Here is a 17,003-nt window from a genome sequence, read left to right on the forward strand (position 1 = left end):
CCTATAGGACTAATATTTCAACAGTTGATTTATTAAATGAGATGATACTTATAGTTTGGTAGTCCATTATAATCTCCCACTGGTTCTAGGAGAATGAGTTCTAATCTGGGAGACTAAATTTTAATGCCCCTGGTATCCGTAGTGTTTGACATTGACATCAATCAATGAGTGTTAGGATGCATAAATAATCATTAGTTTTACCCAGCTAACCAGAAAGTAAGCAATTTAATCAGATCCCATGTTGGAGGCCCAGAGGTCCTTGTACTCACAGAGAAACACTAAGAGAACCAGAAATGCAAATCACTTCAATGGAGGAGATATAATTAAATAATTTCATTTCGTTCAGAAGGCTGAGAGTGGGCATTGTTAATGACCTGGTGACTTCTCTGCTATCTGTGAAGACCAACCTTACCTACCTTTTGCTGTAGAGGTGGGCCTTACCCAAATTCCCCAGAATCGTTATCCCATACTCTTCCTTACCTAGACTGTTACAGATTCTTAGTGTAGATGTCACAAGTACTATACAGCCTGATGAGATCTAGGCTATCGGTCAGAGACAACACTAGATTCTAGGCCTCTTAGCTATAGACCTCACCTCATGGTCACACGTGCTTTGTAAAAGAGTTTCCATGTAGTCAAACCTTAAGCTTTACTGTGCACCTGGGATTGGGCTGATTAAATTAACTGTTGCCTGGAAACCTTTTCCAAATTGTAATGCATTTTAAATATGGTACATACATATTTTAATGTAATTTTTATTTTAATGTATTTTAAATGAGCTGCCTGGGATTGGACTCCCTGAACTCTGATCCAGGTTGATGAATGTCCAGGCTGATGAACTACTGCCTCTCTTTATTCACGAGATCTCTCCAGTACAAAGCTCATTTTTATAAAATTTGATGGTCACCACAGATTTTTCTTTGCCTGTGAAAACAAAGGCAAAATATCTTCCCCAACATAACACATATCCAAATTTCCATTCTGAGATAAACACATCTTTGAAACTTACAGGCTGATTTACTTCAGCAGTTTTTTTTTTCTATTATCCAAGGTCTCTGCAGATGTTGTTCTTTTCTCATTAGCATTTGACAGATTTAAAGTTAATAAAGCATGAGGTAGTCTGTAACTGCTTGTCCTGTAGGATTATGTGGTACACTGATAATCTTTTTTACGTTGCAATATGCAAAAATCTGGGTCATTTTTACTAGAGACATATGCTGTAGAGTTGTCAGTCTTAATCTGTAAAGGTATCTCCACAGTAGCCAAACCTGCAGAATTTGAAGCAGTTTCCTTTTGAAATCCTGAATCTGTATCTATGGTATGGGGTACATACTTTCCAAACTCTGTAAAATGAAACACATCCATCTGCCAAATTTCCTTTCTTTGGCTACCTTTTGGGTTACTTCCTGCAGGTAATGGAGTTCGTTGTACAAAGAACAAGTAGGACACCACCTTATAATTTCCTTGGCTTGATGCCAAGTGACAGAGCACTTTTTCTTTAAATATTTTGGTGCTAATATGGTGCTTATTATGAAATTCTGAGGCTTCTAGCACAATTACTAGTAACAGCTGAGCAATTTCATCATTACCTTGTGCAGAAGGCCTTGATGACCTATATGGGATCTGATAAGTGTTATACACAAGGGATGATTTCTCTTTCTGGGGCTTGAGAGTGGAGAAGTAAAAAAGATACAGGAAAAGACAGAAAAAAAATATAGCACAAGAGATTTTGAAAAAGGACAAGTATTTGGGAGGACTAGCAATAAATACTGTAGCCCTGAGTTTATTTCTCTCAGAGCTTTTGTACAGTGTTCATCCGTGTGATCCAGAAGATTCTTGGGACAGAAACAAAAGCTACCAGTTACTTTAGTTATCTATATGCTCACACTTCTTTCATCTCAAGGCTAAAGAAGTACATCAAGCTCACATCAACACCTGGAACTAATAAATAACTTTCTTATCTAGGAAGTTAGCCAACACAAGTATCTTGTCAAGTCCTCGAGGTTGTGTGAGAGTTTGCAAGCCAAGGTCGTAAGTTCTCTGACCTGCCTCTGTTAAGCACTTGAAAAAAATGGCTCCAGACAGCAGTGCTCAGAGTCAAAGTATTATTACAGTCTGAGGGACCCAGTGTGCCCATAAAGCGTGACTCTGAGGAGTTAAAACGGTCTACAATGGCAGAGAGAGAGGAATGGGAGAGATAAAGGGTGGTTGTGATAATTCGCCTTAGAGCAGTTAATGAAAGGCAAAGTGAGAAAGTCTAAGAGTCCAATGGCTGAAGCTACATATGGTGGCCATGACTTTGACCCAGGAGGGATACACAATCAGAACTCTCCACAGCATCGAGGCAGAGTGTTATTCAGTCGCTGATATGCATTTAGGATTGGTCCAGGGACACCAAGGTATTTGCAGGACCAATATGGGTAAACTTTTTAGGTTTCTGGGCACTTTCTACAGTAATATTCCTTTTGGTCATAGAGAAAGCAGGCATGGGGGTAAACCCTAGTGACCAGATGGATAAAGGAAGTTGCTGTGCACTACATCGACCTTTGACCACTTTCCTGACTATCTTAGGACAGACTGTTGGTTAGAAGTAGGGGTCTCTTGGAAATTAAACATCCATATGTAAGAGCTACACTAGACAGGTGAAGATAGGAAGAACAAATTTAGATATCAAACCAGCAAACTGAGTCAGTCAGCATCCTCTACCAAAGCTAACTGAGGAGAGAACTCAGGGAGGCAGCGGCGTTTGGAGACTCTTGCATTAGGAGGTAAGACAGGTGGTGAGGACAGGAGACAGTAATGGGTGAAATGAAGCTGAACTTCTTTTGATTCACGAATAGGAAGTTAGGCTGCAGCCAGTGGTACATTCTTTTTTTTTTTGTGAATGTCACATCATGTACCCCAATACCATTCATCTCCCCCTCCCCCGATATCTTCCCTCTACTCTTGCAACCTCCCCTGCCAAAAAAAAAACAAACAAAAACAAAATAAAAACAAAACAAAATATAAACATCTCATTGAGGAAGCTACTCTGTGTCACACAGTGTACCCTATCGGCCAAAGAGCTTTGCTTGCAAATGTTCATTGCAGTGAGCATTGGTTTGGTTTGAGGCCTCTGGCTTGTGCTACACTATCAATACTAGATCCTCCCTGGGATTCCTCTTGGGTATGCTGTGGCTGTCCTGTATCATGGAGCGGCTGCAGCTTTTGTTCTACAGCATGCACTCCAGCAGCTCATAGATGGGTAGATATTGGAATTGGCCAACCCAAAGCCCTGGAGCTGGGCCTGGGTGGTAGCTGTGTTGCTCAGCCCATCACCTCTCCTAGGCTCAAATCACCAGGGCCATCTCTCCCACTTTGCCCAGGCAAAGAACAGGGCCATCTCTCCTTGTTGCAGTGGCAAACAAGAGGAAAGACTGGTTCTCCCATGCTCATATGATCTGGGACAACTTTCCAGCACTGCCCAGGATAGGGACAGGGCCAGCTCTGCTGCTGTCACACCCTCTGGCCCAGCTCTCCCATGCTGCCTAGGTGAGGGGTGGGGCAGAGGTGCATTTTTATATATGAATTCATGCAGGTGCAGTTTTAATACTTTAGCAAACAAGCAAGTTTTAAAAATTCTTTTATAAAGTCAAGCCAGTGACCAGAAAAGCCAAAGATAAATTCTGAGCTCCGGCCATGAAAGCACGCACAGCAAACAGTGGTAGCAGTGGTGGCTGGTGGCCGGCAGTGACAGAGAAACCAAAACCAAAACCAATAAACACACATCACAGCAAGCTCACACACTCAAAGAAGACTGGTAAGAACAAAGCATGCAGTAGGCCTCCATCATTCATACATTCAAAGGAGCCTGACTGATTACAGTCTCAGCTCCCAAGTTTACAACGAAACTTACACACACACCCACCAGAAAACAGACCCATCCACACACAGAAAACAGACAGACAAAACTTGCCAAACAACCAGAATCAGGTGGGCAGTCTACTCTTACCTTTCACCCTCGATTGAGAGTGAAAGGGTTTTATCATTGAATGAGAGGGGAATGGCCTTTGACTCTAGTGGGGTTTTGGGTTTCCCACACCCAGGTACTCACCTGGGAAGCCAGCATGAAAGAAGGTATGTCAGATTGTGCAGTTCAGAGAAGGAAGACGGTGATCTGGGCTTGATGCCCTCACACCGGGAAGGAAGTAAGGACAGTCCATAGGCCAGTGTCCCTCTTGATGGCACTGGGGGCATAGTCAGAATGGTTTCTGAGGGTTTAGACAGGCCCAGGCCCAGTCAGGAGGTCTCCTGACTGCATTTGAGACAGGACCTGGAGGCTCTCAGGCTTTGGGAGCCTAGGCAGCTATTATGCCCTGCTGAATGGTCTTAGCCATCATCAGGTATTTTTGTTTTGAGGCTTTTTCCTATCTCCTGTGGTATACCTTGACGGCCACTGCTAAGACTTATGCCTGTGGAGTTAGGGGTCCTTTTTCTAAGTCGTGTAAGTTAGGCCATAATACGAGGGAAACTCTGGGAGAGGAAGTAAGTCATAAGGATTTTTTTCCCTTCTGGAGACTTGAGATCCAGATTGGTATACTGCAAACTGGCCTTTGTGAGGCAGGCTAGGAACTGAGATGGGTTTTGGTGTCTGTCCTGAAGGAACTCTTGGGTATTTTTTTCTTTTTTCATAATTTACCACGTTAAGGGAGGTCTCATAGAGACCAGCCAGAAAGCAATTTATAAATTGAGCCCTAGCACAGATGGCTCCTGGCATACTGTAATTCCATTCAGGGTTCCAGTTGGGGACTGCCTCAGCCGTGACTGGATAGGAAGCATTAGTTTGGTAGATTTTGTCTGCATGAGCCACAGCTTGGTCCCAGACCTGCCTGCACTCTTCTGGGAGAAGGTGGTTGGTGAGAATCATAAATGTCATGAAAGGTGAGGTTGTAAGATTGGGTAGTATTTTGGTATTCTTCAATAAAGGTGGAGGAGTTAGCAGTGTAGGCCCCAATCTTTTTTTCTATTTGAAAGAGTTCACTTAATGGGAAGGATATGTGTACCCTGACCATGCTGTGCACCTCAGCAACCTCCTGCAAAGAGAGAACCATGGCTGGTTTAGGCCCTGGTGAGTGAGGTAAAGGGAGTCCCTTGGTGGAACAGGACCCATTAGCAGGAGGACTAAGGGCTGCCAATGGCCTGAAAGCGGGTGCTAGAGAGAGGGTTGATTTGGGTGGTCTATTGCTGAGAAGGAAGAAAGGGAGACCAAAGAGGCCAGACAGGGGAAGGTGGGAATGAGGGCTGAAGCTGGTAATGGGGAGGCTCGGGTGACATAACTAAAAATAGTACAGGAATCATCTGGTTTGGGCCTCAGAGACAGGAGTTGTTTCTTTCCGTGGCTGGCTTATGCCGTATGTTCACTTTTTTTTTTAACATACATTTCTATTTTATTATGGCAAAGGTGAAAATACCACCTTCTCCACAACAGCAATCAGTAAAATTTATCCCCAAAACAACTCAGTACAAAACAGGTCTGTTTCAGAAAAACAAACAAACAAACAAAAACAGGTCTGTTTCAGAAAAAGGGGGGGAAGAAGGCTTTACATGAGTTTTTAGATCCTATTTTACAAGAAGGGGGGGGAAAGAAACAAATCCACCATTGTCTGCACAGTCCAGTTGCCAACCCTCCCTCTAGGGATCACGGCCTAGGCTTCTGGGTCCTGTTAGGTGGGCGGATTTGCTCGGCTGTTTAGCTGGTGTCCATCCTTGCGTTATAAGCATCCAGCTGTGCGTCCAGCTCTTCAGCAGAAAGTTGCTGCTTTGAGTTCCTACCGGTGCCTCTACCTCTTCCCAGGCTGCCTCCACGGGTTCCTCTCCTGGTGCCACCACCACGAAAACCCCCAGACCCACGGTTTCTTGTCATGCCACCTCCGTTTACGCTTTGTGCAGGTCTTCGCTGTGCCTCAATCTGGGATGTGACAAGCTAGATGTTCCTAGGACGGCCATGCAGAGGGACGCCCTTGTACTGTTTCATAGCCTTCAGGTCATCGGGCCTTCCGTTCAAAGTGCACATCTGCTGTCCCTAAATTTCGTCCAGAGCGATCATAGTGCGCCGCTGCTTTCTTCAACGTTCTAAATTCAGCAAAAAGTTCCTGAATATCAGCATCTGACACTCTGAAGTCCAGGTTTGATACCGGCAGCTTCCCACGCATCTCCACGCCGGCTCCACACCCGAAGCCGCTACCAAACTGGTCCTGTTGCCACTTGTCCAGGAGCTGTTTCGGTGGGCTGTATGGTGCCCGCTGGTTTCTTCATCTGCCACTGCCTCCTCTCCCGCCATGGCCGCCTGCAGAGCCTCAAGCTGTGGCGGGCGGGTTCCTCGTGGGCCAACGGCCTCGGTTTACCCGCGTGGCTGCCTGCACTGCACCACCAAGGCTGCCCTGTGAGCCGGCCCTGCTGAGACCCCTGGCCCTGCCGCAGCCACCTAGCTGGCTCTGGTTCAGCTTAATGATGTCATCCAAAGACATATCCATTTTGTCGGCCATGGTGGGCAGAGACCGGCCTCGGATCGAGGCTGCGTGTCAGCATGTTGTGTCCTTGTATGTTCACTTTTAACCAAGACAGGAGTGAGGCCACATATGAAAGTTCATTCTTCCCAACCCTGACAAAAACGGCTGTCAGCCACGTGACTGCGTCCATCTTGATGGAGGAATAGCAACTAATATGGCAGCAGCAAGCCACATGGTCCCTTTAAAATTGCCTATATGTAGATTTTTAACTATCAACTCTGGTGTTAAGAGTTTTAAGTTAGCCTTTTTTGTTACAGATTTTGCTAGGTTTAATCATAGCCAATATGCTTACAAATCTTGAGGTAAGATTTATACCTTAGCAAAGTTTTAGAGAGTTTAACCAAAATCAAGAGTACCACATGAGTAGCAATACTCCTCATTGGGAATTGTCTGTCTGTATCTTTGTTTTGATCTCCTTTCCTTGTCACATAGTCAGGTAGCTCACCTAACATGGAAGAGAGATTTTGGATGAAACTTCTAAGCAAGCACACTTGGGTTTAGAGGAGGGGGTGCCATACCGGAACTCCAGACCCAGCTTTTAATTAAAGTGAGACAGCATAAAACAACAGTCTAATGCCACCCACATCTAAGAGACACCTGAATACTTGTAAAACTGAATCCAGTAAGCTGATAGCAAGGAAGGCTTAGAGATAGGAAATTTTTGAGCCCTGGCTGTAGACAGAGGACACTGCAGGAGGGAGCTGAGAGATGCACCAGCCTGCCAAGGGTGTGTGTGGGAGGGTGTGTACCCTGTAGCTGGCTTATTCCTTTTTTCCTTTGATTTCTCTTCCTCCTGCTAGGTCCAGCTCCTGGCTCCCACTTTTCAACAACTTTACAGAGCCATCAACTCTTATTTGAAAGGCAGGACATTTGCACCATGTGTGGGGGCAAAGGGAAGCCCAGACAAAAACAAATAGGGATCAGAGTAGAGAAGAGAGAAACAGGGAATGAGGAATCTCTTTCCGTTTCCTCATCACTTGCCATATTTGTAAAGGTCCTGAATCATATTGAGAGCTAGGGTGCTGCCAGGTGGCCCTTTGGATTTGTGATCTAAGAGATATTGAAGCCAAATTTGATTGCAAAAATGAATAAATTTGGGGCCCTTCTGGCCAGGTGCAGGGTGTAGACCCTGGAAGTTTTCTAGAAGGTATCCATGGGGAAATGAGAGTGTATGGAAGCCACCATTCCCATGGACAAGAAGGGGAAGGAAAAATGTCACTGCAACCTGTAGTTGTGGGCATCCCCAGGACTCAGGGAGGACTAGAGGAAGACACAAACCATCCAGTGGCTCTTCAACACACTCAATGAGGTCAGGGGCTTATCCTGGTTAAGTGCCAGGAGAGACTCAGCGCCTGGTACCAGGGCTTTCATGGAAGCATGAAGGTGAGGACAAAAACCTGTCAGTGTTATGGGTTACACCAGACTATTGATCAAAGAAAAGAAAGCCACTGCAGGATGAAGTCAGGCTTCTCAGCAGCAGGGGGATCAAGCTCTCAGGGAATCAACACTGACAGCTCCCTAGAGCCTCTTTTTATTGTTACCAAGAGGCACCTTTAGCAAGTCAGTTTCCTCATACCAAAACCTCTTATCTGATCTAGGGGTTGTCTTGAAAGACCCTTCACCTAATCAGTTCTCAGCCACAGGAGACTTTCTGATCTTCTGGGACTGTGTGAGAATCCTTCAGAGGAGTAAGCCCGTAAAATTGCCGGTAGCAATCACTGACAAAAGGCCACTTCAAGTTTAGGTGCCATCACTCCAGATTCAGGCCCGGTACAATGGCTCTGCTAAAATTCTGCTACAGAACCCAATATCATCTAATAATGTTTACTTTGACACTTTCTCTTCCATTTGTTCATTTATAAACCTTGCCTCTTTGGATGTGAGTCACTGGACTGCTTACCCATGTTTTCTTCATGGACTATGGAAACACTTAGGCCACATCATAGGAGAAGGTGTGTGCACAGAATTGAAATCTCATTTCAAATCCTGTTTCCTGAGGATAGACAGAGACAGGATATAGTAAGAGATACTATGGTACCAGGGAAATAACTATCCAGAAACGGGACAGCCGGGCTGATAAGACACTGTCGGTCAGTGTAAGCAAAGGCATAGTGGAACCACCAAACTAATGCCACAGGGCAAGACCGTGCAGAGAATCCCTCCTTTTGTATTCTTGCTGGGTTCATTTCAGGTTTAACTAGAATTTGATCTCCTTAACGGATAATCCCACACAAAACTACCCAACTCTATTCTAGGATCTGAGGTCAAGATTCCCCAGCTAACTTAGCTTCTGTTAAACTGTCTGCTTGGGCAAGCCTCCCTCTGTAGCTGCTGAGTGAGATAACAGTATGTGGTTTTGCTTTAAAAAGCCCCTTAGTCTAAATGGTCATGGTACACTTGGGTCCCCAAATAACCTAGTGTAATCCCAGCTGGCTGGAATAAAGATTTCCTTTTGTTATTGAAGTTATTTTTATTTCTTAAATTTTATCTTATTAATTTATTCAGATTACATCTAAATTGTTATCCCATCACTTGTATCCTCCTGTTCCTCCTTCCCTCCCGCTTTCACCCTATTCCCCTCCCATAGGTCTACGACCAAGGCTTTCAATTGGCTATAAAGTGTGTCTGAGTGGTCACCTTTGGTGAGCTCCCTGTAACAGTAGACCGCTCTAGTGTTGTATACAAAGAAAAGTTTTTTGAGGGAACAAACTACTACTATGTTGCCTCTGAGAGTAGAGCAAAGAAGCCAGTGGGGAAAGCCTTACCAGATTTGTTGGGACTATGGTAGCGGTGGTGGTGGGAGGCAGAACAGTCTAGAGGTTAACATGAGGACTTCAATCTGTTGCCAGACGTTTGAGCTAATCAGGAACTAGTTGCCCTTGCTAGAGGTAGTTAAACATTGGGGCCAGATAAGGGACATAGTGGCTTTCCTGGTCAACAGAGACCCACCTTATGGGATCCCTGGATAATGCTGAGTTTAGTCTTCTGTTTACCTAATAACAATTCTGTTTTCTTAGAGTCCTGCCTTGGATTAGACTTAGGCCATTATCTTAGGACACTGTCAGGAGAAATGCCATTTTGGGAGCCTGCTTTGGACCTAACAGTCAAGCAGGCAGGGACAGACCAATGCATGGGTAGAGATAAATGCACATTTTAAACGGCAGGCGGACAAGGATACTTTGAAAAGCTACAGACAGTTAGAGGTAGAACAAGGTATAGAATCCAAGAAACAGGAAATAGAAAAACAAATGCAGGAAGAGACAGGCAGTGATTTATACAGAAGTGACAGGCAGTGTGTAAATGGTTAGACACAGAAAGGATGAAAGATGTTCAGAAAGACAGAAAGAAAAGTAAGATAGCAAGCGAGACAGTGCAGAGATAGATCAACAGAACTAAGAGCATGTTAGGAATATAAGTATAACTTTTGTATAACTTGAAAACCATTTTGTGTGACTTAGAATATGGAACACTTGCAAAATGTTAAGGAGTCAACCACAAGGCAGCTCTGCTATGAAACAGATATGAGGCAGGTCAAGCCAAGCTTAAGGCAGGCTCTGATATGCTAATGAATCAGCCCCAATGAGTGCTGGTGTGCTAATGAGTCAGCCCTATGCTGTGGACCCTTCTAGCAGAAAACTCTCTCTGGACTATACAAAATCTAGAACTTTGGAGAGGACTCCAGGCTATCACTGCTCTGCTCCTGAGACACAGCACCTCAAGTCTCTGCACTGATTCCCATGTGCAAAGGGGACTTTGAAAGTGGCCACTCTGTGACTCTGGCTTCAACAACCCTTGAATTTCCAGAACTGTTGCTGAGTTGACAAATGCCTGCCTTCAGTACTAGTGGCTGGCTGCCGCTTCCAAAGGCCTTCTGGGACTTCCAACACTGCCTTCCTCCCTGCCTGCTACAAAGGAGGGCCATCCCACTGGTTTCTGGTTGAGCTTACTTCAGAAGAGCCCTCATCAGAGAAGGTTCACTGCAGGACTGGCTGGCTTTTTCTCCCCTGCTCACTAGGTGGGATGCCTGTTTACATAAGATTGCAGCATGGTATTGTAAGGAATGTTTGTGTGAATAAATTGAGCATATTTCAAAGGCAAAATCTCCTGTGACATCCTAATTGCTGAATGCTCTCTGCACAGCATGGTCAGAAGTAGAAACAGAGATCATGGAAGACAGATGAGATTCTGATACTTGCATTTCTTACGCATGTAATAAGTTTATTATATTTCCTGTCAGGGACAGATAGACACACACACTCACACAGAGAAACACACACACACACACACACACACACACACACACACACACACACACACACACACACACTCACGGAGACAGCCAGAAATGTGAAAATAAAGATGTTAGTGCAGATAGTATCTGTTAGTTACAAAGGAAACTCCAATTCCCTAAACTCCAAAATGCAGTTCAAGTATCTAAAAAGTAAGCTCAAGCTGGACTACAGGAGGGTTTCTGGTGGTTAGGTAAAAGTCAGCATTCCTCAGGAACTTGTGAAGCCAGCTCCTGTCTACCAAAAGGAGTCACTTCTCTTACCTCTGGCAAAAGGGACAGATGGCTCTCCGATGGGCATCCTTGGTAGTGCCTATCAGCATATCTAAGCCCATGCTAGCCTCAAGGCTCCCTCAGCCCCTACCTACAAGTACATGGAATCCTTCTGAAAACCTCTATAGCCATCCCCTGACCCTTCCCTCCCGGCAGCTACCCACCCTTCTCGTAACCCAGCTCACTGAGCTCTCTCTGTTCCTGCTCTTGCTACTCTCAGGATGCTTTCTTTATATACTCCATCCCCTGCTACTCTCCTTTCTCGCAAATAGCCCTGACCGTGTCCAGTCTGCTGGCAACACTAAGTCTACTTCCTCCCTTAGCTCTGGACTCTTCCACACGCCCCTGGCTGCTATCGCATAGCTACAGTAAAACCTTCCCATACAGTGGAGTGCTCATGTCATCAATTTACACAGTGTTAAAAAAAAGATTGAGCAAGAGACAGACAAATGAGATGCAAAGATACACTAAGGTAGACCTGGATACAGACCAGACAGACAGAAAAGTGTTACCACTCAGAATGCCTATATGTCTAGAAATGAGCTTAAGCTGAACTATAGGACTAGATGTTTCCAGTCCAAGTAATAAAAAAAGGTTTCTGTAAGTTGGAAAGGTCTAAATAAGTGATGTAAGGTTTGTGAATGCAAATTGTACTTTTCTGAGAAACTGATTTTATGTATGTTAAAAATAAGACTCAAATATTGTATGTATATATATGTGTGTGTGTGTGTGTGTGTGTGTGTGTGTGTGTGTGTGTATGATGTTAAGACTTCAAAGTTCAGAATTTTAACACATTAATGAATAGAGTTCTATAAGGCAATAATCTGGCCTTGATAAAACACTGGCCTGATAAAACACAATTATTCCAGTTACAGGTACAAAATTTTAACTTTCCTTTTTTGTTTTTCTAAATATAGACTTACAAGCATTACTCACTGTAATGCATGCATCTCTGGACAGAGGGAGGAGCATTGATACTTTTAACCCAGAACCAACTTTTGGGTATCTCAAACTCTTAGCCTTTATTCTCTTTCCTGCCAAGAAATTTCTGTCTTATTACAAGTACATTTTTATGGTTATCTTATACTGATACTTTTTCAGGTTTTTAACTACTCTAGCTGTTTATAGATACTTATCACCAGCTTTCCTACAATGAAGATTTCAGTGCAGATGACAGACATTGATCATGCTAATACTTTCTTTCCCTACTCCAGTTCTGTCCTAGCAGATTTCCACTCAACTAACAGACATCATCTAGGGCCTGCAAACTGCTCTAAAATAGCCTGGGCCACACCAGCCCCAGGTGGTCTTACAGAACCTGCTGTAACAGAACCTGCTTGGACCTGCAGAATACTTACTGTAAACCAGTCCAGCCACTGTGACGTGATCCCTGTCTCTTCAGGCTGGGACAGTGAACCACATGCTTCTGGTGATTGCCCCATCCCTACTCCCCAGGCCTTTGACTCTCTGGCCTCCTCTCGGGCCCCCTACTATGACCCTGCCCAGTTGAAGCAGTCAAAGATTACATCATCAACAAGAGGCTGTTATGTTAGCTTTCAAGCAGTCCATATGGATTATAGGGGGGATTCTGGTGGTTAGACAAAAGCCATTATTCCTCGGGAACTTAGGAAACCAGCTCCCAGTGGCCGAAGGAGTCATTTCCCTTACTTCTGGCAGAAGGGACATATGGCTTCCTGTGGCATCTATCAGCACATCAAAATGCACAGTGGCCTCCAGGCTCCGTCACTATCACAAGCACCTGTTACACATGTGAAAGTCCACGGTAGCATCCAGGCCCTTCCTATCCACAGCAACTTGTCATCCTTATAAACGTGACTTGTCCACCCTAGACTATTTTCCCCATAGCTTTATTTTATATGTTTTTAATTATTTTTTGTTATTTATTTAGCAGAAAAATATGACGGGTTTCCTTATAGAATTTACTTATATATTTAGTTTTGGTTTCTCCCACCCTCATCTCACTCCACATTTCCATCCCCTGAGCTCATTCCTTCTCTGTACCATGCTGCCCCTCCCATTCCCCTTTCTAGTTTCATACCACCTTCCCTTACCATGTGGCCCAACCACAACACTCCTGACTATGTTCCCAAAGAACACTACCTCCCACCACAGAGATACTTGTACAGCTAAGTTTATTGTTTTTTTCCACAACAATAAGAAAATGAAATCAATCAAAGAATAAAGGTCTATCAACAGATAAACAGATAAGGTAAATGTGGTACACATACACAATGAATTGTTATTCTCCTATAAAGCAAAACAAAATTACAAAATTTCAAGTAAAATGAAAAAAACTGAATATATTAATCCACGTAACCCAGGCTCATAAAGACAAACATATCATTCTCCTTCGTATGTAGATCCTAGGTTCTAACTGTTGTATATCTGTATTTATGTGGACATGCCAAGAGGCCTGGAAACTATAAAGGGGCCCACAACTTCATTTTTAAAATGAAGCAAGGTTTTTTGCTTGCAGCTAGCTAGGTAAATAGAGTATAAGGAAATACTTCAGGAGAAAAATACCAAATTAAAAGCCAAAAACAAAGGGTTGGCTTTTAGCCGTTTCATATTACTTACCCTAAGTTATTGGTGGAACACTAATATGTAGGCTTGGTGTAGCAATGTCTTTCAAGTCTCTCTAATGATAAAAAATAATAATAAAGCAATTTCTTCCCAAAGAACAAAGGTTTTGATTTAATTGGGAAGAGAAATATAAACCCATAAGGAAAATTCTTTCTTACCTAAGTAAAACTTTTTAAATGTCGGTTATTTTATTCTTTCAGTTTGTATTAGTTTTTACATTCTTTCTAAATATATACTTATTTGTATGGATTCTTGAACTGAGCTAAATTATTTGGCATCATTTAACCACAAAAATCAATCAGTGAGAAGTAGAAAGTCTGGTAAGAGGTAAAGTGGTGACAGTTTTCAAGTTAACAGTAACCATAAACCAAAAAAATTTAAATTGTGACAAACAGTTCTCTCCTTTTCAGACAAAAATACTTTCTACTTACTCCTTAGATTACTAAACAGCCCTTTATCCCACTTCAGAATAGAAAGCACTTCTCACTGTAATTCTTAGCTATTCTATTCCAAAGATTATGTTCCGATTCTTACTCTTTAAATGGAGCGTATTTTCCAAATACAGTATTTCTTAGGGCTTGAAGTTGAATCCAGATCCATATACTATCAAACCACTGTACAACTTGTTATACGCTGTGATCCAAATATAACTTGAACAGCAAACATTTCTGAAGCTCAATGGTACATGCATACTTGTAAACATTTAAACGTTAGTAAATGAACATAACTATATAATGAAACTGCTTCCATGGATCACGCCCCAAATATAGTGCTATAGATTTTGAAATATCTTCTTAAAAATGCAAATAAAACTAATATTACCGTATTATTAGTTTTGAGAACAACAACATAAAGATTAAGTTTGTAGTGCATTTCTTTCTTTTTTCTTTTTTTTTCTTTTTTTACACAGAGTACATGAAAACTATGTGCTGTGAAAACTAAGTCCTATGAATAAAAACTAAGTGCTATACTCAAAGGGAAGAAGGGAGGAATGGAGGACAAAGAATGTTAACTGTGAGCAGGATAGGGCAGTTCTAAATATAGCTGAAAGAGAAGTCAAAGTATTCCTTTAAACATTAACTTTATCAAACTATAAGAAATGCATTGTTAAAATGTTTCACTAAGAAGTAGGTTATGTAAGCTCACAGTTTCTATCAGTTGTCCGGTGTTCTCAGAAAGTATGTAGATATGGAGAGATGGTAGTCCAGAATAAGTTGCCACAATAACTGTGCAATTATGTTTTGGCAGTTTGGGGGAGCTTCTCATATAGTCCAAGATAGTCTTAAACTTTGTGGGCTTTCCTTAAACAGATACTCTTACAAAGCAGATCATCAGTGATGGCCACGTCTGGGTAGTTTCGGAGGCAGGTGGAATCCGCAGGACGTTGCCAACCCTTGACGCCATGGAAGAGCTGCTTATCTCCTTGGACTTCTGCTTGTGCCACTGCAAGAAGCAGTCTCTTGAGGAAGGTACAGGAAGTTACATGCCACATACATGGGGAAACGTGTATCCTGGTTGTCTAGGCTTATAACCCGTAGCTCTTGATTCTTTCTCAGAGAAAGAACATGATAGTCGGCCTCCATTTTGAAAACCTCTCTTCCATTCTCGTCCAATGAGATCACTCGCAGACGGAAGGCAACTTTTCTCTGCCAGAGTATGTTGGCGCCAAGGCCACAGGAATCATTCAATGCACAGCGGCGGAATATAATGCGCTGGTTGGTGTAGCATACTACCAAGTCCCAGGCAAAGTTGAAGCCAGTCCAGGTCCAGCTGCGTTCCTCACCTTTGCAAATTTTCCCTCCACACCTCATGCTGTTTCCATAGATGTCAGACATGTAGACATCCACTGGCCCAACTTCCCTGTTTTGCTCTGCCTGAATAAGTGTTAGCCATTGTTCTTTGTATATGTGGGTCAGCCATGTTGCAGGGATAAGTCCATCCTGGTCAATAATGTGTGCTGAAGGCGGGTCACAGATGATGTAGGCAAGCCTTAGCTGCTGGAACACCGGCACAAAGGCTCTCCCCTGCTCACAGTCCAGAAACTGGGTGCCATCTGAATCGCCTTTGTACTTGGCAAAGCACAAGTGTTCTATAGGCAACAGTCCGCTTTCGGATCCTGTGGAAGCGAGTTCCAGCTGCAGGAACATCCACTTTTTCAGGGTAGTATATACATCCATCTCCACTTCAACCACCAAGAGATCTGAAGAGGCAATGAGCTCTTTCATGAGATCGAGATTGATTTCTAGCAATAGTTCATCATTTTGCCGCGTTATCAGGTTGTCCAAGAGCCACTGGCGGCAAATATATCTTATACTCAGGAGCCCATAAATCTCAGCAGAGTAGTAGTAGGTGCACACAGTCTCAGCATTGACTGAAGTCATCATTATCACCTCACACTGCCGAATTAGCTCATCCAACTGCAGCATACAGGCTGTGGCCAAGGTGGCAACAACTCGGCAGGGAGGAATTACAATTGCTCTCCGGTACAAGAAGCCCAAAACCTCATGGAAAGAGTCACGATCAATGTTCTCATCGGGCATCTGCATCTCGATTGTACTCATGTTTGTCTCCCGCCAGGCACCACTGAACATGCTAGAAAAGTACCCCGACCGGCATAGGTAGGCCCTGTGCAAGCACCATTCCTCTTGAAATGCACAGATCTTTACGTCACTGTCCTCACCCCCCAGGAAAAGCACTTCCTCTCTGGTCAATGCCACATGGGGAACTTTTGCCAACGTCCCCCCTGGACCGGCCTTCCGCTTGCGGCCTGGCTGGCTAGCGGTGGCGACTGTGCCCGAATGACTTGCCTGCTCTTCAGGGACGGCCGCCGCTCCTGCTTCCGCACGCTCCTCCTCCTCATTTCCACCCGCGGGAGGTTCTTCTTCTGCGGCCTGATTTGGCCTGGAGCTCATTCGACTGTTTAGAGCTCCCATGGCTTCCTATAAACGGCAAAGCCGTGGATTTCCACCTCAGGCGTTCAGGCGTAGAGGCCGAAAACAAATCCTCGAGCGAGACTGCCGCTGAACAGCGAACCGCGCGGCGCAGCCTCGAGGACAAAATGGCGGCCAAGAACAGCCACTCTAGCATACCACCAAACCAGCGAGAGAACGGCGCCCCCTACCTTGGAGGAGCACACATTGCACCTTCCCTCCAAAACTTCCTGTTCTTGGGCTCCCTTCACCGACTGATGGCTCGATCTATACCTTTTTGCGTGGACCTCTTTGATTATGCTCATGAACACAAACTTTGAGTGATAATTTCATTATTGGAAACTACATCTTGCTTCGATC

At 43.9% G+C, this 17,003-nt stretch overlaps 1 protein-coding gene and 1 pseudogene across 2 annotated transcripts; both read right to left on the reverse strand.

The window, feature by feature from the left end:
• Positions 1-5,625: 5,625 nt before the first annotated feature.
• LOC311601803 (THO complex subunit 4-like) lies at positions 5,626-6,524 on the reverse strand (annotated as a pseudogene). The gene has a single exon. The product of its transcript is annotated as a THO complex subunit 4-like (transcript).
• An 8,066-nt stretch (positions 6,525-14,590) lies between these two features.
• Positions 14,591-16,646, reverse strand: LOC311601227 (germ cell-less protein-like 1; the record flags this gene model as incomplete). The annotated part of the gene is made up of 1 exon (XM_084788617.1): positions 14,591-16,646. One exon carries the CDS (start codon positions 16,644-16,646, stop codon positions 15,129-15,131), a length of 1,518 nt encoding a protein of 505 aa, XP_084644743.1. The 3' UTR covers positions 14,591-15,128.
• Between the last annotated feature and the right edge of the window lie 357 nt (positions 16,647-17,003).

This window comes from Acomys minous (genome assembly GCF_964271855.1).
Source record: "Acomys minous genome assembly, chromosome: 7".
Classification (NCBI taxonomy): Eukaryota; Metazoa; Chordata; class Mammalia; order Rodentia; family Muridae; genus Acomys; species Acomys minous.